The following is a 25508-nucleotide window of genomic DNA, read 5'->3' on the forward strand; positions in this document are numbered from 1 at the left end:
GTGCATGAGTTTTTAATTTTGATTTTGATGAAGTCTAAATTTTGTTATCCTCACTTATCCTTTTGGTGTCATAGCTAAGAACCCATCACCAAATTAAAGGTTATGAAGATTTATTCCTATGTTTTATTCTAAGAATTGTATGGTTTTACTTTGTATTTTTAGGTCATTGACCCATTTTGAGTTAATTTGAGTATATCGTGTGAGGTAGGGGTACAACTTCATTCATTTGCTTGTGGATATCCCGTTGTCTCAGCACCATTAATGGTGCTTTGCTTATTTCTGTACTTCATAAAGTGGAAATGACATATGCATTTCTTGTGTCTTGCTTTTTTTGTGCTCAACATGATTTTTGTGGGATTTATTCATATTGTTACATGAAGTTGTAGATCATTTCTTCTCATTGCTGTATAGCATTTCAGTGCATTGATATATACTAATTATTTGCTCAGCATACTGTTGATGGCCACTTGGGGAGTTTTAAAATTTGGGCTACCACAAACACGGCTACTATACACGTTCTAGAAACCGTCTTATGTATCTATCCATTTCTGATGGGTGTACTTCTAGAAGTGGAATTTCTGGGTCTTAGGGCATGTTTATCTTTAGCATTAGATACTGATTCTTTCTAAAGATGACATCTAAAGACGCTCTCCAACCCAGCAGCTATACTGGGGACCTGGAATGTTTCAAACACCCACCTCCTCTTACCTCAGGTAAACTCCACCTTTATGCCCAGAACTCTCCAGGCTCTCTATCGCAAAAATGTTCCTTAGATTATTACAAGGGTTGTCTTTCCCACCCCAGCTGTTCAGTCAGAAGATAGGGAGGTTAGAGGAGTGCACATGACAAGACCAGTGCCATCCCAAAAACCAAGATTCTGCAGCTTTTGGCAGAAATGCTCACTTTGCAGCAGTCATGGTACAGATCGGTCCCTTGTTCAAGGGGATCCGGATAGCACAAAGGTGATTAAATCTCTAATTCTGGTCAAGGAGAGAAGGTACTGGCCAGGGAGGCAAATGCGGGGCTCTGTGGCCTGCATGATGTGTAGCCCTGGAGAATCTCCTCTTCAACGCAAACTTCAATTCATCATTTGACAAATAAAAAAACTGTACCAAACACCGAAAGAAAAGTAGAGCATTTATATGGCCAGCGTCCTTCCCATTTCCATCGTAGGCAGCTCCTCATGAAGCAATAAGCTCAGAGAGATGACTTGCACAAGGTCCCATTCCTCTTTTTCCTGGAGCCTGGATATATTGTGAAAACCTTTCTCAACCCAGCACTGCAATCACTACCAGTCAGTCTGTGTTGAGATTAAGTTGAAATAATTGCCATCCTTGGAGTATTTAAATAATGGTGTTTTTGGCCCATTTAGGACAGAAATTATAACTCCCATTCCATGAATAAGGCTACTGAAATTCCAACAGGTGGAGAAAACTGCTGCATCTACATAACTAGGCTCCCAGATCCCTCCCGAATCCATTCTGACACCTTCCCCAAAGCTTTCCTCTCCAATCCTGAGACCTCATCCTGGCAGGACCACAGAGGGGCCAGCAGGAATATTATTTGATATCACACACGATAAAAATAACTTGTGTTTTTATATTTTCCTGATAGCTCATCTTAGAAAATAGCTCGATGTCCCCATCCCCATATTTTACTATTTAAAAGGAAATCTAATTAGAACCCTACTTTCTGCTCAAATTTTCTATAAACTCAAAACTTCTCTAAAAAATAAAGTTTATTAATTTTTAAAAAAAGGAATCTGAAGTCAGTCACTAGCGGTGGTGTAGAAAAGAGTTTCTAGAATCACAGAACGTGACACGCTGCGGGTCCTTTTGTCCAACCTCACCATTTAATAGCTGGGAAATATCCTCTGCCCGCCCGCCGTTACCACTTCATCCAAATGGCTCTTCCCTGGACTACACAGTGTCCTCTGACGCCCTACATCTGCCCCTCCCTCCCTCAGTTTTCTCCTTCACACTGCCTTCTAAGGATCTTCCTCAGCCACAGATCTGATCATGCAAAGTGCTTTCCAGAAAACCATCCTATGGTTCCCCAGGCTGTTGAGATAATGCCCGGAACCCTCAGCATGGCGCACGGGTCGGTGCCCTCCGCATCCTCTCACTGGCCCACCGTTAGCCTCTCTAGGTACTTTCTACGCACACTGGCCTGTTACTCAGTTTCTCCAGAGCACCGTGTTGGTTTTCTTCCTTAGGATGCTACACCTGCTGGTCCCATTTGCTAAACATACCACGTGCCTTTTCCACACTGCTGACTCCTCCGGCCTGAGAAAAGACATGTGTTCGCCCCAGGGCTCAAGGGGCAGATGTTCCTTGAGCCTGGTTTCCCTGATCCTTAACTCAAGACCTCGTTCCTTGAGAGAGTTTAAAGCTTCCACTCGGGGAAGCCAGGCCTCTCCGGGGAGGCTGTGCTTTGACCCGGGCCCTAACTGTTGGCTTTTGGAAGAACTGGGTTTACCAGCGCCAGCGTCGCATGATAGAATGTCACCCCCATCTTTCTTTCTTCTGTAAAAAGGCTTTAAAACCACATTTCTAGTTAGACAAACTCTAAACCTTGGGTGACAGATGTGCATAGGTTTGTATGCTGTTTCTGCCTGTTTTCGAGTAAGAAGTCATTTTACCATTTGGCAGATGAAGCAACTAAAGCCCATGAACTTTTCCATCACTGCACGTGTGTGCCCGTGTGCCCGTGTGCACGCAAAGGACACTAGAAGGAACGTTTCTTGTCTCCCGCGAGAACTCTCTGCCCCGCGGCTCCCGGTCTCTGCCAACAGAACCAGGGACTACAAAAGTCCTATTAAGGCTTTCTCACTTAATCTTTCTACCTGGGAAAAACTCGCCTCTTTTCATGAAGCTGTTCTTTATTTTTGGTTTCAGTCTTCACAGTGAATCCAATAAAACTAAAACTTTAATCACTCATCTCACTTTGGAAATAACCAGTTACCTGGCCGATCGTAGCAGTGCCCTCTATTTCATTTTATTATTTTATTTGGTGTCCTCCCGTGTGTCCCTTAGTGGGTTGGCCAAAACACCTGCTACGGGAGTTCCGGACTTCCCTACGCGCGCCCTTTTATGCGACTCACACGGAGATCCCGAGACTGCCCTTTTGTGCAGAATTCAGCACTTCAAGCATCGTGTATTCTGACCGTCCTGTGGTTGAACTGCAGGCGCCCGCGCAGCACAAGCGCCGGGAACCTCGCTCCACGGCGGCGCCTGTGCGGGCGAGAGCTTTAGTGCATCTCGTTTTTATTCTTAACAAAATTAGTGTCTGATTAATGCCGCCACAAGCAGCCCATCTCGTCATAACCAGAGCAAGAATTAATATGTCTGTCGCAGTTCTAGAAACTTTGCGTGTTTATCTTACTCTAGCAACAACCTCATGATGTGGGTATTTTATTTTCATTTTACAAATGGGCAAACTCTTTCTTAGAGCAACTAAATAACTTTCCGAAGATCACATAGCTAAGTAGTGATAAGATTTTTTAAAAATGAGATCCAATAGGTAGCTCAAAAAAAGCAAAACTTCAGTCTCGGCTGCAGGTTCATTGGATGAACTGGATGACCATGATGCAGAGAAAAATTAAAATAATGAACGTGCTGGAAGCGTATTGTTGGAGAGCATTCAAGAGGGCAGGCAGGGCTGGAGTAACTTTTATTTAGCTCCCTGAAAACTGCACTTTCTTAAAAGATGTGATAATGTTTTTCCCTGTTTGCATATGCAAAATGGAGTTGCTCTCCAGGAATCGTCTGTGGAGATCAGATCAGGTGCACATGGGATTCATGCTGCCTTTGATTTCATTCCAGGCCCTGGGGTTTTCTTCCTGGGATTTTAGTGTATATCTATGAGAGTCCATTGATTTCCACAGCAGACAAAAAAACACACCACTCCATACTGAAGCATACAAGCTATTATATATTTTCATAATATAGAACTTTAAGGTATAGTAATCAACAGTGGCAAAATATTTCTGTCTTTGACATTAGTTTTTTTTGTGAGATCCAACCTGTAATTGAGACCAGAGAAAACAGTATGGAAAAACTAATCCATGAGAACAGGATAAAAATACCATGAACAGCAAAATATGTCTGAGTATTTAAAACCGTATAGAAAAAATAAATTAGATGAACAATTGTGTAAATATAAATTAAAAAAGATGACATTCTTAATAAATAAAGTTTACTATTTACATTTTTATATATTGCTAAAAGACTTAACTTAGATCCATAAAAACACATAAACAGGAAAAATAATAAAACCCAAAATAGGAGCAGCAAATTTATGCGCGTGAGGTACAGAAAAAGGATTGGAATCGTGTTTTGGTTTCGGTGTTTAGATTTTTTTTTTTTTCCTTTTTCATAGGAGGCCAGTAGAGTTCTCATGAGAACAGATTTTTAAGCACTTCAATGGAGAGCTATTTTTTGGTAGTTTCCAGAAGGTGCCAAACAGATTTCAACATCATAATAATTAGAAATACCCATAATAATTATAACAATAATAAAAAGGTATAATATGGTACATAAATATGGAAGAGCAGTTTGTAATATGAATACATTTTCTCTAGACGAGATCACAGTTTTATTTTGTAAATATTACATTTAAGTATATATATACACACATATATGTACAACTATATATACATGTGCATATATATGTAAATTTATATTTATATATAATATCTTTATATAGATAGGTATCTGCGGACAGGTTATTGATTATAGAGACCCAAAAAAGCAACTCAGTAATTGTTCAGAACTCTCCTTGCTGACTGCTGGTGTCTAGTTTACGAAGCCCCGAGGTGTTTGCACTCAGAAAGCCAGATCTTCTAATGAAACACTCGGGAAAAAGAGATCTGAGGGACTCCCTTCCTCCATAAAGTTGGAAATGGCCTGGAAGTATTGAACAGACAACAGTAAATGGGCTTTTACTTTGCAGGAAGTAATTGGCTATGAGTCAAATTGTAGACCTGGTCAAGGCCAGGATAAGGGGGAAAAGTCCAGTTTACCTAAGGATGAAATATTCCCCGATACAAGCCTCTCTTTTAACACGGACACTCATCCAGGAGCTCCAGCTCTCTTCCTCAGAATACCAAAGGCGCATGCGCCGTCTACCCTAAAAGGCCAGCAGTCTGTGCACTCCTGAAAGGGGGACCCACGAACTCTGTGTGCAGCCTTGGCTCTCACAGCTCGCCACAGCCTGTGTAAAACCTCAGGGCCTCACAACTCCCCGGCCTCCCACTGTGAGGTAGGTTAAATAGTATTATCCCCATTTTGCAGCTGGAGAAACTGAGGCAAATGGAGAGGCGATTTGATGACTTGTTCGAGATCACAAAGCAAACTGCTGCCTGGAGTCCAGATTTCTAGGTTCTTATTCTAGGGACATCATTCCTGCTTTGGCTATTAAACATTTCCTTTACAGACCCAACAAAGGGTAGGGATTTGGCAAAACTTGAATGAATTTTAAAAAGAACAGGCTCTTCAGGTGCTGTTAAGTTTTTATGTTTGTTGTTTGCTTGGTTTGTTTTGTTTCTCAAAGCCCATGGGAATTACCTGCCTGGTCATATAGCAGCTCTTTAGGAAAGTGGACCACTCAGTGTGGTTCTAAGTACAGTCTTTGTAAAGCTCAGGGCTCTATTGGGAGATACACACATTTTATAATGTGAAAAGCATGTCCCCTTAATATCTGGTGAGACCAATCGCAAGCTCTCCCACTCCTTACGAACACAGATTGCCAACAAACAGACAGAGAAAACGCTTCCCCAACGACGACTGCACATCAAGGGGGGGTGGTGCCCTATTTCCTGGACCTACCACAATGTACAGCAAATAGCAGTGTAATAAAATCCCACTCTGTGTCTCCTGCCAGGGAAATCCTGATGCTTGTGTCTACCTACTCAGTCTGTAGAATAAACAATTCTCTTTAGGAAGCACAAAAATAGTGTTGTTGTTGTTTTAAATTCTTATTTCTAATCATGCATATTTCCTTTTCATGTCCTTGCCTTCTATTAATTTCTATCTGTAGAGTTTTGTCACCATCAATTTCTTCCTTTTATTTTTACACTTGAAGTAGTTCCAGAAAAAACACGCACAAAACCTCAAAACTGGTCACTTTTGAAAGTACTGGTTTCCTTTCTTTCTTCCCTCCTTCCTTTCCTTGCTTTCCTCTCTTTCTTTCTAACACAGGTAAGACCTATAACAAATGGACAGTTACAACCAAGTTAAATCAAACCTGGAAGGGAGGTAGCTGAAATCTGTCTCAAAGAATTATTTTCAACAAATAGCATTAAAGCATTGGCCAGGTGGGACCAAGACCAAGAGAACTGTCTAGGCAGAGACTCAACGTGCTGCAGCCAGGAGTAGCAGCCGACACCCTTCATCTTCAGAGCCCTGCTGTTTATGACCATGGATCTCTCCCTTCCGTGACACCCCATCTGCCACCAAAATGGGCTTCTCAAGGACTGTCTTCCCTTATGACGTGGTTGGCACTGAATCGGGGGTGAGGGGTAGGGGAAATGCAAGTCCTCTGGGCAGGCAGTTAGGGTTGTGGCTTAAAAAGGCTCCCCAAGAGAGGGCTTAGAGGACTGTCTACCTCGTCTCTTCTTTCTTGCTGCTAACAGGCTAATCCTTCTTCAGACCCAGAACCCCCAAGTGCTAAGAGACAGCACTGCTTCCCAGCTGCCTCCTGCGAGTGCTCCACTCTCCTGAACGGGAGATGATGGAAGGATGAGACAAGTTTGCTTCCAGAAAGAAAATGAAAGCGGGTATATCAGTGCATTGCACAAACCGAGCAGACCCGCCCCCACTAAGGTTTGCAAAGGGCTGTTAATTCCACCTTCCGCGTGGGCATGAGGCTGGCCACCAATCCAGCAGCCCCTCTTGCCCAGTAGCCTTGGCAAATGTGAATTTGGGAGTGACAGGTCTGAATGACGGTGAGGAGACTGGCTGGATGTATGTTCAGAGGGCTCAACTCAATCTGGGGATCTGAAGGTAGAAGCCAGCCTTCAGGAAACTTTGCTCAGCTGGAGAATGTGGGGACAGACCAGGGGACAGTGAAGGAAGAAAGAGGGTGAGGGTTGATTTCAGGGACGCTGGTGAGGTTCTTCTGTGGTTCCTGCAGCCCCAGCATTGGTGATGTTGTCTTTGGGTCTCCAAGGCTTTTGGCATTGCTTATTGGTGAAATAAAGCACCGGGGAGGGCTAACGAAGTTACCTTTCTTAGCTCAGAGCTTCCAACGAATGTAACTGAGCTAGGGCAAGACAGGGGCTATACGTGTTGGAAAGATCTCTTAGACACTGGGGAGCCGTACAAAACAGGGAAAGCTCTTCTATTATAACTATTATTTTGCTAACAATTGGCCCTGGTAATTAAAGGAAAAAAAATGTCCTGACTAAAAATATGAGCCTGTAAGGAAGAAACATAAAATATTTGAGCCTGGCCTTGACAAGGTGGCAGCCTGTCCACTCTGGAACTCAGTCTCAGAGTTGGTAATAAACCACAAGCCACACAAAACTATCTACGCGCTGCATCCTTATTTGTGGGCACCTGTGCAAAAAGCACCTTGATAGATGTTTTCTAACATAACAGACCACCAAAGATGGCCAATAAATGTCTTTTCAAGTGTTCTTGATCAGCAGGTAATTGCTGTTGGGAGTGATGAAGTAAGGAGCTTTCTGAAGTTATTTTTGGTCCCCATAGAGAAAAGGGCTATAGCTGATCAATAACGCCTGCCTCGGAAGCACAATGAGAGGGTCAGCACCTGTGCCTGGTAGTTCCCGTTCCTGTGCTAGGCTTGGTTTTTGTGGGTTGTCTTCTCTAGACTTGAGATGACTTGATTTATAGCAATCGTTTTGTGACGCATCTAGTTTAGACCCTACCATCGCCTCATCTTCTCAGTTCCAGGTCTCAGGAAGTATGTCAGAGGGAACCGTTCTCTCCACCTCCTCCTGTATTCATCTCTCCCCATGTTCATCCAAAGGAGTGGAAAGTAACTAGCTGGAAAGAGGCAAAGAGGGCCCCAAAGAGGTGGAGGCTTCCACATGCATTTGACTAACTCACTCTGAATGTTTGGAGGCTGAATGTGGGGCAGTGGGAAGGGTTGCCCACCCATGGGTGTGGACGGGGCACTGGCAGACGGAAGACAGGAAACAGGATGACCATGTTGGGTGTGGGGGACAGAGGCTGGGAACTTTTGGACTTCCCTCTGATGGCCCCTTGGAGCACAGTCTAGACTGATCACATCCACGATGATGCTCTGTTTCAGCAGTACAGCTACTCGGGGCCACCGAGAGGTGCTCAGGACCAGAGCCCCCTGTAGCCTGGAGGTGCAGGAAGGCTTGGTTAATGAGAATAACTCAAGTCCCTACAATTCTAATAGTCTCTGGATGACTCCAACATCATAGAAATTTAACACTGTTCCACTTGGTTATAAAATGTAACACTGGCTTAAACATTCTGGACTCTCAGTGAGGGTTCCAGCATCTTAAGTCCCTCAACTCCCTTCCAGGACGAGAAGCCCAACCATAGAGTACAGAACTTCTCACCACGCGGGCCAGTGGGGCTCTCTCCTGGGGAAGGGCTGGGAATGAGGAGCTGTGGGGAAATGCGGGTCACTCTTAAGGCAGACTGTTTGGTTGTGTAGGGTTTTTCCTAACCTAGTCCTACCATCTTGGGGTCCTCAAATGTATAGGATAGAGCAGCAGGAAAAGTAGCAGCAAATGTGGTCCCAAGGCAAGATTTGGGGAATGGGTGGGTTCTGGAGGGATATTGTGGCCTCATGCCTCAAGCCTCAAGCAGGGGCCTCTTATAATACCTTGCCATTGCAATCCTAAGCCATTCCCAGCTTGGCCTCAAACCCTGGAGTTGGGGTAAATCCCCCATGGCAGCGGAAAAATCAGGGGGCTTTGTATATTTTGGGTTCTATACCTCTTCCTGGGTCCTACTTTCCTAGAAGGTAGGTGCTCAGAGACCATTTCACTTCCGGTCCCAAAGGACCGCACCAGTGTGCACGCCCTACGTATTCCAAGCCTCAGGGTGTGAACGCTCTTGGCATCTCAACACTTGGTCTTAGCAGTTTTCTGCAAAACTCTCTTTCTCCCAAGGACAGTGTTGGCTAGGAGCTTGGGAAAGGAAAGATTGACTTTGTTCCAGTCTCTCTCTGCTCAGTCTCCAAAACTGCCCTCACACAGATGTTTGTATGGGTGTGTATGCATGCATGTGTACTAACCACAGATGTGCACACTCCTAGATACAGAACATGTTTCTCGTGGTGGTCGTGTGACAAATGGTTAGACTTTTAGGAGGCTCTGAGACTGCACGCCTGTATGTGTAATCCATCTAAGACTTTGGGATGGTTCCATTCCATTACTCAACATGGTGAGACTTGGTTCATGCGCCCCCACTAGGAGTCCTTCCTGGGTGAAATTAAAGGCAAACCGGTTGGATGCTAAGGATCCCTGGTGTGGAGAGGCCATTCCATTGAGCAGCTGACTGTGAAATCAATACCAAAGGGATGCAGGTCCTGGCGCTGGGAATTCTTGGACAACTCCTCTTTCCTTAGCCGTGGCTGTATCCCCGGAGGTCTTTCCGGCTGTGTTCTCGGGCCTGGGGGTCCCGACAAGCACAGTCACCTTGTAGGTCACAGGACATAGGGAAGGGGGTGACCTGCAGAGAGAAAGAGAGAAGAGGTGAACCAGATGGTTGTGTCCTAGGCAATAATTTTCAGAGAGGCAGGGCAGGGGACAATCACTGGATTCAAGTTCAGGTTATAGCTCTGCTTCTTTCTAGCCCTATGATAACTTTTATCAAGATGATCACGGTCCTTATCCAAGCAGCTTTCATTTTCAGTGGCATTTATTATGGGTCAGGCAATGTGCTACACACTTTCCAAACAGGGAAACATCAAGCCCTTTGACAATACCATAAGATAGGTACAAAAACAATTACCCTTTACAGATGGAGAAACTGAGTCTCAGAAAGGGGCAGGCATTCGCCCAAAGTAATAAGTAACAAATCTTGTATTTCAAGTAGGACGAGCCCCCTCTCCCTAACCCTTAGGGGCTCCTAGGTATAGAACTGCGATGACCTCTTGAGCTGAATGAAATCATGGGTGAAAAATCGTAATGTACTCTCCCAGAGCTGGTTCATAGAATTGACAATGGAATATCAAGTGGGACTGTGGAGGTGATCAAGTGAAATAAAGGATATGAAAGCATCTTAAGAAAACACAGCTCTCTGCACAGATTGGTAATTTCAATGTTGGGGGGCAATGATGAAAATCACAGAAGCATGTCTCAGCAAGCTCAGAGCTAGGGCACCTGAGATCCTGGGGGAGGGGGGGCAATTCACATAGACATACTGCATACAACTTGGTTGAAGGACCTGGGGAACAGACTTTAGCATAAGAAAAAGTGAGAGGCATACAATGTGATTTGCTCTATGTATGTATTCCCAAAGCTGGGAAAAATCAGAAATTATAATTGTAAAAAAGTTTAAAAAGAAAAAGCGAGAGGCCTGAGTTTCAGTTCCCACTCCATCCCCACATGCTCAGTGACCTTGAGCCGCCTTCCTTTCTAGAAACAGAGACAGAACCCAGCAGAGCGAACGTCTTCCCCACGCAGCCGGAGATGTGTCTTTCCAAAGAGCACAGTGCAGGCCCTGCCGAGCCCAGGCTGGGCTAACGCAAGCCAAGTGGATTTCACCTCATTGCATCATGACATTTGCATATCGCTTCCCCAGAGGGTCCCCCATCTGCGCAGATGGACTGAATGACCTCATTCGCCTCCTGCCTGGGCAGGGTCTTCGAGTGCTTGCGGAGCCTCAGAGAGCATTTTGACTCTCTAGCTTGTGGATTCATTTTCTCTCTGTATCTAACTGTTTTCTCTCTGCCTCTTGGCCCTCCCTCCCTCCCTCCCTCCCTCCCTCCCTCCCTCCCTCCCTCCCTCCCCATCCTGCAATTATGCAATAATTTAAAATGTAAGAATGAACAGGAAGATCGAAGTATCAGCCCCAGCAGCTCTGTCCCTAACTGAGGTGTGACCTGGAGCATGTGACAGTTTCCCTGAGCCTTGGTGAAATGGGAATGGTGACAGCATATGTGTTCCTGAGGTGGTGATGAGGGATGAGTGAAGGAAGTGACGGAAAACACCTAGTACACAGTGTGTTACATGCTCAGAGCTCAACCATATACACACATAGATGCATATACATGTGTTTCCTCTCTCACTCGATGAGGCAGGACCATGTGGGTCTCGTTCATTCTCATTTTCCAGGGCCCAGTCCATAGAAGGAGTGGATGTTCACTTCTCCTCTCTGACGGTCGCTGCACTCCCGGCCAGCCTATCTGCTTCTCTAGTCAATTTAACGCCACAGGTGCTTGACGCTGGGCAAGACTTCTTGCTGCTGTTCCCTGCATAGGATATTTTCTTCCCAGCCTCCATGCTGTTGGGGAGGCTATACTTTCCAATCTAGAATATTCTCCCACAACCTCTTCACCTCCAAAGCAGCACAGAATTTTAGAGCTGGAAAAGGCATAGAGAAAACCCTCCAGTCTAGGTGGGAGAACTGAGGGCAGAGCCAAGCCCAAACCTAACAACTGACGTTGAGTGGGGAGAGGACCATCCTGGGAGCTAGGAGGCCTGGGGTGGCATCCTCGCTTGCCTCATACCTGCTGAACAATCTTGAGAAAATCCCTTCACTGCCATACCCTTGAGTTTCTACATTTATAAAAATGTGATTTAAAAAAAACACAGTATTTCATATGGTTTTGAGGAACAAACAAGAAGAAATATGCAAAAGCCCCAGCACACGGCCTAACACTCGGGAGATACCTGATGCTAAATACATGTGTGCTGAGTCAGATTCCCCACCAGCTCAGATGTCACCGCCTGTGACACCTTTCCTGCCTACTGTCCGCGCTCTCCCCCCTCCCTGACTTGGGCGGCCTCTTTGTCCTCAGCTCAACCATGCCCTTGTCTGTCCCCTTCCCCTGCCCTTGTCTGTCCCCTTCCCCTGCCCTTGCCCACATCCTAACATTAGGATGATCCAGTTACCTCTAATGTCTCCCGCACGATTCTCTCGGTAGCTCTTTCCCTTTGGGCTCTAGGGCCCAGGAGGGACAGTCTCACAGCTGAGTCCGCTCATGCTTCCTGCTGCACCTCACACAGGCAAAAACTCAACGATTCTCTCGCTTCAAATAAGACCTCGAGTCCTTGCCCCGCGTTCAAGGCCTTGCAGGATCTGATCTCCACGCTTCTTAGACCTCTCCTGGCTCCCTTCTTGTCCTCACTGTCTGTGGCTTATTTATTTATTGACCGGTTCCTCAAATACTCTGAGGGCTTTCCTAGTTGTAAGTCTTTAGCCATTAATGTCCCCCCACCCCGCTGCTCTCCCCTGGCCAGCTCCCCGTCATTCTTCAGGCCTCACCTCGAGTGCTACCTCTTCCCCACTGCCTGGCCAAGGACACAGCACCTTCACCCCGTCCCGCAGCATCCTGTTTCGACGCCGCCCTGTACTAAGCACGTCTGCACTTGTATCCCGGCTCAGTCTAGGCAGGGACCATGTCTGCTTTGAACTGAGTCTTTATATACCAAGATCAGGTGTTCGATGAACCCACGGATGGAGGGACAAATGAATACATGACTATCCAGGCAGAACACGCGTCAGGGAGCCTCTCCTCCTGCACTTGCTTGCTGGGTGACTCGGTAAAGGTTCCTTCCCTCCCCTGAGCTTTGGTTCCCCTCTTTGTACATGAAGATTGGATTGTAATGGTCCGTACCGTTCTGTCTGTGGGGAAGTCCTTCACAGGCTGAGAAAGGCAGAAGGCAACCCCCTGAAATGACCTAAAAATGCATATTCTGCACACACCCTGCCTTGCATGTCCCCTGTCCGCCATCCCCAACAGTCATTGGTTGCCACACTCTGCCTTCAGTTCCTTTCTCAGGCTGGTCTGGCCACCCTGGCTCTGTGGGTGTGAGTGACCATTCTCTCTCCTCCCTGGGTCAGCCCAGGCCATTTCAGCATTTTCCCAAAGAAATGTGTCTGCACCTAAGGGAAGGGATGCCAAGCAGAATACAGCGAAGCCTAGAAGGTTTGCTCTCAGGAGGCAGGTCTACAGACAAGCAGCTCCTCGCCTCCACCACACGCTTGAAACGCAGCTGCGTCTACTGAGCCCTGGCAAGGAGTTTGGGGGCTGACAAGCCCCAATCTGGGGTGGGCTCCACACGGCCACTGCATGGCTCTGGCAAGTCCTTGGCACCCTGTGGATTTCATCTTCCCATATGTAAGATGCGGGTCTTCATAAAGACCTCACCGAGTGTGGGAAGGAGTCAACAAAGTAATGTTGCCTCCAAACCAGCTCGCACAGTGCCTGGTGCAGGGACACCCAGCATCTTGTCCCCTCCTCCTGCCCTTCCTCTCGCCTCTGCGGGAACTGCCGTCCTCTCATCACAAGCACCTTCCTGATCAAGGGCCTATAACTGGGAGGAGGTGGAGACAGCCAGCTCCACCCACTCTCCCAGGCATTCCCAGGTCTGACCTAGAAAAGACCGGGGAAGCCCACTCATGAAGATTCACAGCAGTGAACACCACTTTATACACACGCACACACACATGCACATGCATGCACACACACAAGCACGCGAGCATTTCCTGAGGGCCTTCCACATGCAGATGATGCCATGTGCCAGCATGTGGACTCCACACCACCTCGCCAGGCTGTCCTTATTAGCTACCTATCCTGCAGATGAGAAAATAAAGGCTTCAGAATATTTAAAACAAAGCACACCTGCCCTGGGCTTCACTGCCAGTCAGTAACTAGACGATGCAGGATTCTAAAGCCCACTCCAAACACTGAGAGTTTTCAGCAAGTGAGAGTCAGGACAAGGCACCCTGGCTAGGCTGACGGTGGCTCTAATAGCCAAGAGCCTTCTCTCCCTGTTATGTGCCCAGCCCTAAGGTAACTCAACATGCATCATCTCACTCACCCTTCCCAACCACCCTAACAAGGCAGCTATTCTTACTATCCCTGTTTCACATCTTGGAGGAAACTAAGATGCAAAGAGGTGAGTCACTGGGCTGGCAGGTAGCCTGGGATCTGCATCCCTGTCCGTAACCTTTCCTCCCCACTGTCCCCCAAAATGGCAGGCAGAGTGGGAGTCAGGGTCCCCTTTTCACAGAGAAAGAAACTAGGGCATCCTGATAGAGTTACATCCTGATAATGTCAGCTCTCAGCAGGATTCCCAGGTTCCCTGCCTTGCCCAGCAGCTTCCCACCTTCTCCCCCACATGGCCTCCCAAGAAAGCCTACCACCCACAGCACAAGCGCCTGTGGTGGCCAGTTTACATGTGGGATACCCAGCACCATGTGGCTAGGCTGTCCCGTAAATGGCTTGGCCACCCACTCTGGGATTCTGTCAACAAGCCCAGGTCAATGACTAAAGGCCAGGATTCTCTCCTTTTTTCCCTCCGGGCTGAAGATGTCGCTCAGGCACAGGGGTTTCTCTCTCAGGGTGAGCTGCCCGGGCTGACACCTCTGCCCGTGTGTGTGAGGTGTGTGTGAGCGGCCCGGGAATGCAGGCCAAGCAAAGGCACCTCGAGGCCCTGGCCGCGGGTCTCATCCGCAGCTGGGAGACGGGCAGGGGCTGGATTCTGACTCAGACTCCACAGGGAGGTCACAAGCAGAGAGTGTGCAGTGGGGGGGGGGGGGGGTGAGCAAGAGGGGCCCAGTGCTGAAGGGCAGAGAGCCTGCTCTGTGCACCGCCCTCTGTGGGACTTGGGCAGATCGCTTGGCACGGTGAGTCTCAGGGCATTCGCAGTGTTGACGGAAAGACTTAGCAAGACCAAGTAGGCTATGGTGTGATGGTGGGTGTGAGGGCTCCCTGTGAGCGCCTCGGTGCCCGGCGGAGGGCGTGGAGCAGTCAGTGAATACAGGGGCCTGTTTAAATGTGAGTGAGTGGGGGGTAAAATGGAGGAAAGGGCTGGTTAGCCGGAGAAAAGCACCAGCCTGACCAGGAGGAGACCTGGGTGTGAGTCCTCACCTTCTCATTGACTTGTGTGTGCCATCAAACAGGTGACTTCCCTTTGGGGGGCTTCAGTCTCTCTCTCTGTAAAAGGGAGGTAATAGCAGTCCTGCCACACAGAAGTATTTTGGATAGAGTATAAAATTCAAGTATTTAGCACAGTGCATGGCATATAATACGTGCTCAACTGATGGTGATGATGGTGGTGATATGATGGTGGTGGTGATGGTGGTGATGATGATGATGGTAGTGATGGTGATGATGATGATGGTGATGGTGGTGATGGTGATGTGGTGATAATGGTGGTGATGATGGCAATGACAATAGTTATGATAATACTAACTTTTCAGGAGAGAGGAGCAGATTCCTTCATAGGAACAAGCTAAAATGAGTGTCTAATTCATCCACATGAAAAGTGAAAGCTACATCCCAAATAAGGAAATTATAATGCTCCAGAAGCCAGTGATTTTTGGACAAGGAGGGATCTGTCTAATCTGCTTAGCCATTTGCCTCTATCTTTACTAACCTTCCAAGTTAAGCATATCTATCCCCTCTTCCAGGAAGCCTTCTAGGCTGCTTCTGTGCTTAAACTCATTGACTACCCCCATTGCTCTCTAGATAAAGTCCAAATTTCCTGGCTTGGCTTATAACAGCCTTTCTCATCCCTCTCAGCTCACCTCTTGCCCCTTTCCTCGTGCACTCTGCTCCCGCCACACTTGAGGAGCCATCATTTCCCTTGTCGTCTTCCCTGTGTCTGGGTCTTGGCACAGACTATGCCCCCTGCCAGAAGCAACCTTCTCTCCCATCCTTGTGTCTGGTCATCGTCCCACTTCTTTGAACTGGGAAAGACCTAACCCTGTCATGTCTCAGCTCTGGCGCTGCCCTCTCTAGAAGCTCCTCGACTCTCCTCACCTGCTGTGTCTCCATGAGCACTGACTATACTCTCAGTGCCCCACCACCGGTCCACGAGACGTGAACTCAGCGTGGCGGAACCCAGGTCCCTCTTGCTCGTGGCCTAGCTCAGTGTTATCACACAGCACCAGGACCCGGGGTTCGTCAGGAAACAAATTAGATGCATATTCTTGCCCTCATGAAATCTCCACCCAGCAGCAAGGAGGGTAGGGGTTGCCAGACAATAAACAATACATATACTTTATAGTATGTGCCAAAGTAGTAAGTGTTGTGGGAGGGAAAAGAAGTGGAAGCCAAGGCAAGTGGGCCTGGGAATGCCAGGGTGATATAAGGTGGGTGGTCAGGGTGGGCTCGCTGAGAGCATGGCACTTGGGCGAAGACTGGAGGAGGTGAGGTAAGGATGAATGGAGAAGGTTCTCAGCCACAGGAACAGCCAGTGACAACAGCTGTGAGGCAGGAGGATGCCTGCCCTGTGCAAGGAGTCCAGAGGGCTGGGATCAAGTGAAGGGGGCACCGATGGTGGGGGGTGAGGTCAGAGAGAGAATGGGGTAGGCAGTGCATGTGGTGCCTTAAAGGCCATTGGGAGAACTGGTTTTACTCTGATTAAAATGGGGAGACACTGCAGGGCTTGGCACAGAGGTGTGATGGAGAAGGGGGTCATTCTGGTCGCTAAATCAAGATGTAAAAGCCACTGATATACATCCCTAACTCTGACACCCAATGTCCAACCCTTTATCTTGGACACTCTGCTGAGAAGGTTGTTTTCCATCTCATGATCATGATGATCCTCCCACAGCTTATAGAATCACTGGCCTCCTTAGACCAATGGCTACCTCTGGGTATAACACTTTGTCTTCACTTAGATTTAGTAAGTCAGTCTGGCAGCCTACACTTAATGTCATCGGTGAGGCGTGCCCTCTGCGAGGATATGTTTCTAGGCTTGACAACTTCTTACTCTCTAGTCACCTTCAAGTTCTCGCTCAGTGGCCACGTAGAGAGTCCCGAGACATGAAGTGAATCCAAATATCAAGAAATAAAAAGCTGGGTGAGCCTGGCCTGCCCAAGGTCACAGAGCTAAGTCTCGGAGCTGGGACTGCACCCCCCCTTCCCAGACGCCTTCCAGGGGTGTCTCTCGCAGCTGCCTGCAACATGACCGTGACCGTGGGCCCATTAGGGAGCCTGGGTCTGCTGACCGTGTTTAGGTGATTGCCCTCCTCCGTTCCAGCCCAGCGCATGCTTACTCAGAACGGCTGCGATTAGAAGGACTGCTTTTTGTTGTGGTTATTATGGGGGAAAACTGTGGAAGCAACCGCTCTGGAAATGTGCTCTGTGTTGGAGGCTCCTCAAAGCCCCACCAGGAAAACAATCAACCTTCGCTGAGAAGCTGCGGCCCGCCCCTTCCTGTCTGCCTCGCGCTGCAGACAGGTGTCTGGGTGAGACACTGGTCACCCGTCAGACCGAGTTTCCTGCACTGTCTTGCTCTTGTCTATTAGCCGGGCCCAGGTCACACAAGGCAGATGTGGGAAACAGCTGGTGTCTGCAGAGACAAACAAGGGGAGGAAGGATGGAGGGAGCAGACAGACATCCTTCTGGGCCAAGTGACTGGGAGGCCCCAGGCCTGGGGACGGGGAAGAGTTTAGGTGGAGAGCTGGCAAGAAGGAAGTCTGGGAGAAGGTGCGGAGCGCTTAACCCTGGGCCCGCAGTTCACACCCAGGACTGCAGTCCAGGAGGACTGGGAAGCAAGAAGCCCACCCACTGGGGGAGGGCCAGATGCAAGCCTACAGCAAGGAGATGTCCAGAGCAGGGCTTAGAGAGAAGCAGGTGCTGCAGGGTTAGGAGCCACTGGGTTTGCACCTCAGCTCTACCACTCCCTGGCCGCGTGACCTCAACCCTTCTAAGCCTCAGTTGCATCGTCTATAAAATGGGGATACAAAGGCAATACCTACAAGAGGGCTACTGTGAATGAAATGACACATGTAAAAGCAGTTAGCACTATGCTTGGCAAATAGCATGCTCTCGATAAATAGCAGCTACATTATTTGCTGGTGCCAGGAAAAGCTAAATCCTAACACAGCTCTGTCACCTCGTACAGATGATTCTACCTCTCTGAGCCTCAGCTCTCTACCTTGTTGGGTGGTTCTGGATATTTAAGTGAGATAATATGCACACAGATTCCAACCCATGGCCAGGCACATCTGTATGTTCAATTAATGGAATTACTGTCCTTGGGAAGGTACAGAAGCAAATCTGCCCTCTCCATGAGTTTCTGAGTGCCAGTCTGGGTGTCCATGGTCAGGGAATGTCCCATGATATGTGTTGGGGCCAAGAGTCCAGGTGGGACAAGTAGGTAAAGGCACGGGGATGAGAGGAAGGAATCTGGCCCCTCTCCTACTCTCAGAGGCACCCTGCTGTGGAAACTGGAGACAGAACCAGGACATTTTTCCACTTGGGGAAACTCCTGTCTGGGATGTCAGGGATGACTGGCAGGCTGGGAGCCTCGGTTACTCCCAGCCCCGTCTCTGCTGCTGGGAAAAGCTGCTTTTGCCTTTGCCGAGGGGAGGGGTCCCACACCCAAGGCTCCTTGGTGGTCTGGTTGACAGTGAACTGTCTCCAACCGGAACTGAGACGGTCATGCCCGGGTGCTCTGAGGACACCTGCTTTCCTCTTTGGAGACTCAGCCCGTCCAGGAGAAAGAGCTGAGCTTCTGAGTCAGACAGAACTGGGTCTGAACGCGAGCCTTGGCACTCGAGGCCAAGTGCACTCAGGCAAGTCCCGCAGGCGCTCTGAGCCAGCACTGGCTCACCTGTGCGACGGGCTAATGGCAACCCGGCGGGTTGAAATGGGGATTAAAGAAGACAACGGAGGACAAGTGTCTGGCCGTGTCTGGCATATACGGCAGCTCACTTAGAGGTACTTTAGATTCTTATATACTTTCTCCACCTATTATCTCTATAAAGCAGCCTATTGCAGGGAGTAGTTGGGTGTTTACAAGAGAAAGTGGAAAGATTTCAAGAAGTTGGACTCATGTAGAGGTTAGACTGTGACAGGAAGAATGCCTGTAATTTGGGACACCTCTGTCCTCCAGAAGAAAGACTTCCAGGAATCTCACAGCTGAAGAAAGCCCCCAAAACTCTTCACAGCTAATGACTAAGGCCAAGCCCCGGGCACCGTAGGAGAGGGCTCCGGCCCGAACCTACCCGGAGCACACGGTCCTGAGGCTCTGTCCGCCCGCCCCAGCCGCTGCTCCTGGCTCCTGGAAAACTCCTGCTCATGGCTCAGGCCTCAAAACAAACGTCACTTCCTCGGGGAAACCTGCTGACTTTCGCACTGTCCATAAGGTCCCACACCTCTCCCGCACTGCCTCTTCCGCAAAGGTAATTAAGTGCATGCTGGATGCCTCACTGCCTAACGATTGGTGGCCTCCATAGGCCGCGGGCTTGCCAAGGGGGCGCCGTGCCTGCCGCGGGCACACGGCCGGGCCGGTGCTGGGCTCCAGGACGTGCCCCGTGATCACGCATCTCGCTGCAGGAAGGAAGCCCGGCCGTCGGCATTCCGCAGCCTTGGCTAACAGGAACAACAGTTTCAAGTGGAAGAAGGGAGTCTTTTCAACACACAAAAAGCCAAAATTACATTTATAACGTGAATGGGAAAGAGGACTGTTAAGCATGTTCAGAACTAGCAAAGAACTGGCCTGGCGGGTGTGGTTCGGTTGGTCGAGCCTCGTGCTGTCCAGTTTCAGTGTGTCCCTTGGGCCTTGTCCTATCCATGCTGCATTTTGGGGTCAGAGTATCCTTCCTGAAGGAGCCTAATTCCCCTAAGGATGTGGAATGCAATGGGACTTGCGTAGGAAGCCAGGAGACTTGCTCCGTTTCCATCTCTCACTTTGCCCCTGAGGACAAATCGTTATCCCTCCTTTATGGGCCCCAGGTCTCCCTTCGTGAAATGAGAAGTTTGACCAGATCATCACAAGACTGACTATGATCCTTCGCTTTTTCTTAGGAACACAGTTCTCCTTAAAAATGAGCGATTAGATCAAATGATATCTGAGATCAGGTGATTTTTCAGCTCAGTATAAAAATGGAAAGACTTTCCCACGCACTCACTCATCAGAAGATTACTTCTAAACTCGGGTGGCCCAGGCTGACCACCACTCTCCCAGCTCTTGGCTGGGGCCCCCAACTCTGGTCCCAGCTCTGGCCAGGAGGAAAGTGGATGTGGCCACCCTTCTGTGAGTGATTGCTGTGCATCTCAGTCCAAGGTTTCGGTTTTACTATAAACACTTGAGTCAGTCCTGTTGCATCCTAATACACAAAGGAAGAAAATCACAACCAAGACCACATCCCTAATTCTACAGGTGTGAACAAAAGAGATTATAAAATGCTCAGCGGTCCTGGTGACCGACCTTGTTGGGAACGTCCCGTCTTCTCTTTTCCCCTCAACTTTAGCTACCACCCCTAGAAGTGCATGTTCCCTGCAGAACTTTACATGCCAGCCTCATGCCCCTGAAACCCTTTCCCTGGCTACCCCCCGCTCCTTCCCCTCATTGCTCCAGGTTTGGCATCGAATCCGATCCTTCTGCAGAGCCTTCTCCCACCTCTCACCCAAGCCCTCGTAGCACTCTCCTTCCCTTCTGAAAGTATGCATTATACCTTTATTTGTCTAAGCTTTGAGGGTGAGGGACCACATCTGCAAAAATCTTCCATGAGCCTCCAAACCCACATGACATTAGCTCAACTACTGACTAAAACAATAAAAAACACAACACGACACAATGCAATACAACACAACACGATACAATGCAATACAATACAATGCAATACAATATAATGCAATACAGCTTGCAGGCGAGCGCTGGCACACCAGGACAATGTGTTGTCCAACAGGTAGGGGGATCCTGGCCTGGTAAGCTGGAGGGGCCTGTGGGAGGGCTGCAGGGGGGAGGGGGCGTTGCCTACCTTTTTGGTCTTCACCGTGGATGTGCAGCAGTCCCCACCGTCATAGTTGCAGAAGGCTCTGTTGTTGATGGCATCACAGTAATTGTCTCCCATGAAGGGCTATATAGGAGGAGAGAGGCAGGAAGGAAAGGTACCGTCAGCATCCCAGAGGGATCAGGGGGTGGTCTCTGTAATCATTCAGCTGTCTCATCTCACAAACCTCTACCTGGCTTCAGATCCCAACACCCCCTTGGACAAGTCAACATTTATACATTTAGAAAGAGTCTTATCTAGCCAAGTGTTTCCCAGCTAAAGTACTGTTATCCTGGGAGACACGCTCCTGTATCCTGGGGAATGTGCAGACCACTTACATCTTCCTGAAGTAGGGGGCTCATTTTACTTGAAGAAATGATAAGAAAATTTGAGTCCCCTTGCCCCACTTTTCCTGGTAGAAGGTAATTAAAAATAATTTATAATAAAATATATGCAAATATAAGAGGAAGAGGAATGCAAACTGCCCAGGAATTGTGCAGATCAAGCGTTAGAATTCATAGGAATTTGGCACAGTGGTCTGCACATGGTTGTGACCTCCCATCCTCTATCCCAGAAGCACAGGGGCACTTGATGTCAAGTGCTTCGCACGTTTGTTTTCTTCTTCCATTCTCAGGACAACATGTGAGGTAGGCATTGCTATTCCCACTTTACAGATGGCAACTCTGAGACTCAGAACAAGAAAGGGACTTGACCAAGATCCCGTGGGCAGAGGCAGAGCAGTGAAGGTGTCCCCAAGGAAGGGACATTTGGGCTGAGATCATGAGATGGGCGGGAGTTAATTATCTAGGGGTGGGGAAGGGAGAATTTCTAGAGAAAGGGGCATGTGAAAACATCTGCTACTTAGAGATTTCTCTTGTCTTTGGAATTTGTCATGCTGCTACTTCTAACAATGTAAGCAATTCATTCTTCAAGATGTAGTTCAAACATCGCCCCTCTAAAATGCCTTCCCTAATACCCCCAAGACATTCTGTGCTTCTATTGTTTCCTGAACTTGTTTGATTATAGCCTCGGTACCTATTTTAGGCTGCTCTCCTTAACTGTCTATTTCCTTTATGAGTTCCTATGGGCAGGAATGTGTGTCATCCATTTGTATATCCTAGATTTGCCAGCAAAATGCCTGGCAATTTGATCAAAACTTTATCACTGAGTGTTTATTTAGTAAAATGATAGATGATAGATGTATGCATACATGGATAAATGATGCATGGATAGATGGAGAGCAAGAAGATTCCACAGGTGACTTGGGGAGAGTATAACTACTGTTTTCACTTGGCTAAGATCACTTCATTCTCAGAATGCAGAGTGGTGTCGGGCACATAACAGGTGGTCAGTGATGCTGTGCTGAACGAGTGAGTGAATGACCGCTTTGGACACAGCTTGGGGTAGAGGGCTGGGGGCTGGGGTCCCAAACCCCTTCTGGATCTTGGCTACCTCTAGACACTCCAGGTGGATGCCCCCTCCCTAGACCCAGCATTTGTATCTCTTCTGAGCATACTTATCTGTCCCACATAAGAGAAAAACCATTAGTGCTAAGCTGAGGAGGAAAGGAAACGAGGGGCACCTGCAAGGGCAAAGGAGATAAGCATCACTGGCAGGGCTCAGAGCCTGACAGGTGAGGGTCTCTTAGGCCCCAGTGCTGAGTCAAAGGAGGGATCGAATTCTGCTGTCACACTGGTGGCCCAGACCGCCGACTCAGCAGAATAAGTGCCCAGGTAACCCAAGCTCCCTTTGCCCGAAATGCTCGACTGATCCAGAGAGATGGGAGGAAGCAACAACCACATGGCTGTGGCCTTGGTTTTGCTGTTCCTGGCCGACTCTTGGGACAAGGGGGTTCTTAGAGACTCCAGTGTCAAGTGCCCTGAGAAGATGCTGCAGGAGGTTCCTAACCAATACGTAGAAAAAACTGTGTGACCCAGGGACTGTCTTGTGACATTTCCAGGTGAGGGGATGGTTTTCATGAGCAGGAGGTGACCTACTGCAGAAGAAAATGCACCACCTGGAAGTCAGGAGACCTGAATCATGTGCTACCTTGGGCCAGTCTATCCCCTCTCTGGCCCACAGTGTCATCTCTCCAACCAATGAACAGGACCAGGACACACTAAGAACCCTTCCGGTTTTGGCATTCTATCACATTTCAGACCAACCACCACCTAGGGCTCAGTTTCCCCATCTTTAAAATAAAAGATCAGGTTTAGATCCCCTAGAAGAGCATTTCTGGTTGTGGCATTCTAAGAATTTCATCGAATACAAAGTTTTCTAGAGCACAGCCTAGTCCATTTCACCTGCCTTTTCCTGAGCTGGCTCTGGGGGGACCACAGAGATGTGGATGTCTCCTTGGATGGGATTTGGGGTCTCCTTTTCACCACCAGCTGAGAGCCACAGGGGCATGGGGGCATACAGAAAGGTCTTCTAGTTTTATGAGGAGCACCCCCTGAGAATAAAGATGACATCCCTAGTAGCCTGCCCCTCCCCAAGCTGGTCCCTGATACACAGAGACCAAGCTCTATGATGCCAAGTTCCAGGGCATGGCTGCAAAGTCAGAGTTGAAGGGTCAGAGGGCATCTTCCACTCTCAGCTCAGAGACCCTCTGGGTCTAAGGTGTCCACCTTACTCCTGGGGTTGAAGAGTGAATGAGTGACAAGCATATGGCAGAAGGAAGTAACCTGTAAGATGCTCATCAGTGAAGTGGGAATTGAAAAAACCTGCCCGTGTGGTTCTCTGAAGGTTAAATGTGAAAATGTTGGTAAATCCTGGCAGATGCTAAATCAATACGGCCTCCCTCCCTCCCTCTTTCATAAATGCAATGCCACGCTGAACACAGGGCTAGGAGGCAGAAGCACCTGGTTGGGAATCCTGATGCCGTTCCCCATTACACATATTTTTGAGTATGTTTGTAGGTATCTCCGTGCCTCAGTTCCCCCAGCTGTGCAATAGGATTGCTGGTTCCAGTCCAGGAAGTCAGTTGAAGGGATTTGCAGCATTTAGGAGGCACAGTACATGGTAGCCGTGATTAATACAACGCTAACAATAACAGTAGGATCATTTCTAGGAACTCACCTCACAGCCTTTGACACAGTGGATCACGGCAGGGTGAGGGTACCACTTGAGACCAGCCGTGCAGACAACTCTCTGTGGAGAGAGGGAGACGGGTCAGATGGGTTTGGTTCCAGGAGGGAGCCATCTCTTTGTGGGCACCACATTCAACCACCCCACCTCTCTTTGGAGCTTCCAAGTTCTGACCTCACCTGAGCATTTACGTGGAGAATTTGCCCAGCTACTTCCAGTAACAGGAGCCACAAGATTAAGACAACTTGGTGTTTGCTGTAGGTGTCCTGATTCTGTATTTCCCTGGCAGGAATGAGGGCTGACAGGAGCAGAATTGGAGGATGGAGACAGGATCAGAAAGGCCCTTCAGAAAATTTGTGGCTGATCTTTGACCCATGGACAGAGTTGAGGGTAAGGTGGGAGGAAGGAGGAAGGGGGTGGGGAGAGAGAGACAGAGAGAGAGAAACAGAGAGCGCCAGCAAGCGCACGTGCACATGCATGTGTGTGCACGTAAGTGTGCCTCCTGTGCTTATGTGTCCATGTGCGTGCACGTGTGTGGCTGCAGCAGGAAGATGGGGCGATGGTGGGGCAGGAAGCATGAGAACACTGAGGAAGGACCACTTTCCCAGGATCGCTGTGGGAACACATTAAAAAGGCACATTCTTTGGGGCCTCCTTGGATCTAATGAATCCAAACCTCTGAGGTCCAGGGCCTGGAACTGTACATTTTAAAAGCCAGCCTCCAGATGGTTCTGATCCAAAATGCAGTTTGAGAGCCAGAGGATGAGTGAACTAACCTTCGATTCGGAAACGTGGAGACAGAGAACCCTTGCAGCCTCCACCTGCAGCCATGGCCTATGGGCCGGCTCGCACTTCCCCGAGTTGCCTACCCTTCCCTACCCCACTCCTGAGCCTTTGTTCTTGCTGCTCTCCTTCTCTGAACTGCTTTTCCCCATCTTTTCACCTGGGGAATCTTTAGTTATCTTTGAAGTTTCTGCTCCAGACTTCCTTCCTCTGCAGCCCCCCTCCCCCAGGCAGAGCTTACAGGTGTGCATATATGTATTTATTTATAGCCTTCTTTAATAATAATAACTGTTGTCATGATACTGACAAGTGAACTGTATTGAGTGCATGCACCATGCTAACTGCTTTGTGCATTAGCCTCTTTACTTCTAGCCATGCAGAGGAGGGCATTAATCTCAGGTCATAAGGACAAAAATTCCCCAAGCTCCATAGCTGCTGGGTGGGGGAAACCAGAACTTGAAACCTGGCAATTGTTTCGGAAATGATTTAAGGCAGCTCATAACATAACATCCAACATGGTGATAATTTTTAAAGTCGGTAAAAAAAAGAAAGGTAAAACCAGAAGAGAAAGCAGCATCGGGAACGGGGCTAACTTAGCTTAGCCCTCCCAGAAGCTCTCGTCTCTGTTCTGCCATAGATATTTCACTTTTCATGCCAGGTGACAATGATTTCTCTTAAAAAGTAAAAAAATAAAATAAAAGTGACCTGGAGGCACATGCTGAGATCTGCA

General features: G+C 48.4%; 1 protein-coding gene across 1 annotated transcript in view; it reads right to left on the minus strand.

The window, feature by feature from the left end:
• Positions 1 to 3913: 3913 nt before the first annotated feature.
• PAPPA (pappalysin 1) overlaps positions 3914 to 25508 on the minus strand; it is a 212916-nt gene continuing 191321 nt past the window's right edge. Inside the window, 3 exon segments of the mRNA XM_087822859.1 lie at positions 3914 to 9677; positions 20898 to 20996; positions 23988 to 24059. Coding sequence (XP_087678985.1) covers positions 9570 to 9677; positions 20898 to 20996; positions 23988 to 24059 — 279 coding nt within the window. The 3' untranslated portion in view covers positions 3914 to 9569.

The sequence above is a fragment of the Miniopterus natalensis genome, chromosome 12, assembly GCF_054644295.1.
Source record: "Miniopterus natalensis isolate mMinNat1 chromosome 12, mMinNat1.hap1, whole genome shotgun sequence".
In the NCBI taxonomy this organism is placed as follows: domain Eukaryota; kingdom Metazoa; phylum Chordata; class Mammalia; order Chiroptera; family Miniopteridae; genus Miniopterus; species Miniopterus natalensis.